This window comes from Poecilia reticulata, linkage group LG20 (genome assembly GCF_000633615.1).
Source record: "Poecilia reticulata strain Guanapo linkage group LG20, Guppy_female_1.0+MT, whole genome shotgun sequence".
NCBI classification, from domain to species: Eukaryota; Metazoa; Chordata; class Actinopteri; order Cyprinodontiformes; family Poeciliidae; genus Poecilia; species Poecilia reticulata.
In genome coordinates this window covers 18,984,014-18,987,482 of record NC_024350.1, presented here as the reverse complement: position 1 = coordinate 18,987,482, position 3,469 = coordinate 18,984,014, and the positions used below count along the sequence as shown (strand labels likewise).

The window sequence follows — 3,469 nt, the reverse complement described above, 5'->3', positions numbered from 1 at the left end:
TCGTTACTGAGAAAGGAACGTATTGTATCAACCCAGATTCAAAATGGCTCCAATGGAAGATGAAGAAGGTGAGAAATATCAGAGTTTGCAGTGAGTGGAGCTACTCAAAGCAGGTCCAGTTAATACTGCCAATGATCTGAGTTTAAAGAACCTGTAAGGTTTATTATTCTGAAACAGAAGCTTTAAGTATTTATTACTTGTACAGGAGGAAACACAACTAGGAGCATTTCTGAGAATGAAAAAGAGCTCAGTGCTTGAAAAACCATCCGTAAACATTTGTCTGCCTCTCTTTATTTCTCTCCTCACAGGAAAACTTGAAGTGTCCTCCGCCTGAGATACTTTGAGGAATCTGATTCCTATAAAGACGTCGAAGCAATGAAAAATAAAAACAATGCATTCCTGCTTTTCTACCTGCAACAAGAAAAAGCAGAAATTTTCACCAATCATTGCAAATTTTCAGCAAATCTGACTTAATTTCTGTATTTCCTTTTTTTCTGACTATTCACTGCAACTCGGCTGAATTTTGACTAATCCCCTTCTGATGTAACTTCCTGTGTCTTGAAATCTCTTGAACGTTTTACCTGCAATCATTCAGAGCCAAAAGACAAAAACTTAGCAGTTTTTCTCCAAATAAACCGTGTAATCTGTAGCACTCCTGCACGCAGATAGTGCTAGCTAAACTATGATTAATGTCAAATTTTCTAGAAAACAAAGACATTTCAAAAATTTTACGTTTTTTTACTGCAGAAACTAAGAAATTTACCTGTTTTTTTCTAGAAAACTTGTTGAATTAATCTCAAAATGTCTGAGTATTTTGGTGGAAATCCTTAATGGCCCTAATACAACGCAGTAGAAAGGGAAGGTTATGTGACTTACAATGTTTTTGTAAGACAGTGAAAATAAAGCTTAAAAATGTTTAACTTTGAGCCCAACCTTTTGAAAAAGGTGCTGCAAAATCAGTCATTTTTGTTTGCTTCCCTCTGAAGAGGCTGAGTTGGAAATGATAATTTGCCATAATCTCTTTTGAAGTTGTGTTTTTCTCTTGCTTCTCTCATCATGTTTTGATATTCATAAAACTTTTGACCAAGAAAAAACTGCAGAAAGTTTAACCAGTTAGGAAAACTTCAACGACGGATGAAAACGTCTGTTTATGTATCACAGCATTATTTTAATAAAGTGCAACAGCAGAGACAGATTTCTGTGTCAGTGGGCTAACTTCTTCCACAGGTGTTATTCTGGATTAGACTCATTTCTCTCCACTTCAGCTCGGATTAAATCCTCAATTATCTTGACAATGTTTTTCTCTTTTTCCGGGATCCGTTTGCCCCGGCTGACCTCTGCTTGCGTGCACATTCACACCGACACGTGAAGGTGTTCCAGATAATCCGCAGGTGCAGCTTTTTCATTGTCCTGCCGAGAAAATCCTGATTACTGATGGGAGTGAGTGTGAGCGAGACGGACTGTTTGTAGGTTAGTGAAAGATTGCTGTGGCCGTGGATAAGAGGATTTGGGTGGAATTAGTGTCATTCCTCTGTCGCCGCGAGGAATAGATTCATATCGATTTTAATCAGAGATAGAACCACAACCCGGAGACGAAGCAGGCAGAGTGAGGAAGAGGAGGCAGTCAGGAGGTTTCTTCATGTCTCTGCCCTGCTGTCAAGTCCCTCTGCCGTCCAGGAGCCGTGAAGAGGAGGAAGCAGCGATCCGCAGCGGGATGCTGGACCCGAACCTCCGGCTCTGAGTGTGGATGTTCCTGGCGGCGGAGCAGGGCGCTCGCTGCGGCGGGGATGCTGCTCTGGTGTCGGTTTTGGCAGGGAGACCTGTGAAAAATGAAGGCGGACGTGTTGGCTTGCCTGGCTCTGACAGCGGCCAGCTTTGTTGCCACGGCGACCGGCGGCCGCAGCTCCAACCGCAGGAGGCACAAGGAGGTTTTCCTGGGAGAAAACAGCAAGTTCAAGTTTGGAGGGTGAGACGCAATTTAAAGTTTGTCAAAGTTTTGTCCTCCAGCAGACTGATGTAGGAAGAGTTTAGGAATGAAAATGAGGAGACAGAGGAGGAACAGTGGCAGATGGAGGCATCATATCTCTGTAATCTCCGTCATTGTAAAGCATAAAGCATAAAGAGATTTTGCTCTGCTCTCAGCTGTCGACTGTAAAACTTCCAGGCCTCAGTTTCACTCAAGCCAAAGCCAAAGTGATGAATAAACTGTAAATCTGTCTGCTTTTGGTATGTGAGGGACACCACTGTGGTTTTAGTTTGAAAATATTGGCAACTAGCAAAGAATGCAGAAGAATAATCATTATTAGACACACCTGGGTGGTACTAAATGTGAGTGCACATAAAGATAAGCATCAAAACAAAGGCAAAATGAAGTACTGCAGGTGTTAAAGGTCAGGTAGCTGTATTGTAGTGATTATCAAATCAGATATATGATAACCTGAAGTCCTAGGATGCTAATGGTCCATGCTAGTGTGGTATGGGATCGAGGTACCAGCATTGAACTGGTGAAAACAGAGTCTGCTGTCGTTGCTTCCTGTTCTTCAGGAAGTTGGCCCACATTTGTTCTAACTTGCTCTACAGTTGTTGACTGACCAGTTGAACGACATTTACGTCAGAACTGATGCTTGTTTAATTAGCAAACATGTCAGAGGACCTTAACTTTACATGGGCAGTCAACAGAGGTGAGTCAACCAATAACCTGCCTGCATCCGAACCAGTTTACATTCACATTGAGCCGTTCTCTCTATCTCTCTATCCATGCTGCCCAACTGAGTCTTCAGTTTGTCAGTGCTAGAACAGATGAAAAGCCAAATGGATATTAGCACAAATCTTCCATTATTCTTTCTAGTTTTTATAAAATACAATAGACTTTTACATAACATTACAAAACTCACTTTAGTTTAGCCAGATATTAGTTTAGTTACCAAGCTAGCAAAGCTAACCTTAGCCAGCTAACATCAGCAAGCTAAGTAACTTTAAAGTTTTCTTGTTTTAAAAAACTTTTGTGTTTTTTTTAGTTTAAACATATTAAATATTTTAGTGGTTGAGATCTGACTTCATGTTCGATGCTAACAGATGTGTGTGCTAGTAATATAAAAGATGTCTGAGTTTTTTTTTTTAATAATATAACTAACTCCTTTAGAAACAGATAAAATGGTGAGATTACTTTAAAAGGTTACTTTTATAAAAATATGTTAAACGGTCAGAAAGAACGCTAAAACCTAGCATTGCTACTCTTAGCTTGTTATTAAGACGCTAGCTGAGGTTAGCATGAAACACAGTGCTCTGACCTTGACCCTTATTATTGTCACAGTAAATAAGGGCAATGTTCTCTCTGGGTACTCCGACTTCCTCCCACAGTCCAAAAACATGACTGTCAGGTTAAATGATCTCTCCAAATTCTCCTTAGGTGTGTGTGTGTGTGTGTGTGTGTGCGTGCGTGTGTGTGTGTGTGTGTGTGTGTGTGTGT

The 3,469-nt window shown here is 40.6% G+C and overlaps 1 protein-coding gene across 1 annotated transcript in view; it reads left to right on the top strand.

The window, feature by feature from the left end:
• The first annotated feature begins 1,403 nt into the window (after positions 1 to 1,403).
• Positions 1,404 to 3,469, top strand: part of LOC103456734 (gamma-aminobutyric acid receptor subunit rho-3-like) — a 21,623-nt gene continuing 19,557 nt past the window's right edge. The window contains exon 1 of the mRNA XM_008396444.2: positions 1,404 to 1,966. Within this exon, the coding sequence (XP_008394666.1) occupies positions 1,830 to 1,966 (137 nt within the window). The 5' untranslated portion in view covers positions 1,404 to 1,829. The remainder of the gene's footprint in view (positions 1,967 to 3,469) is intronic.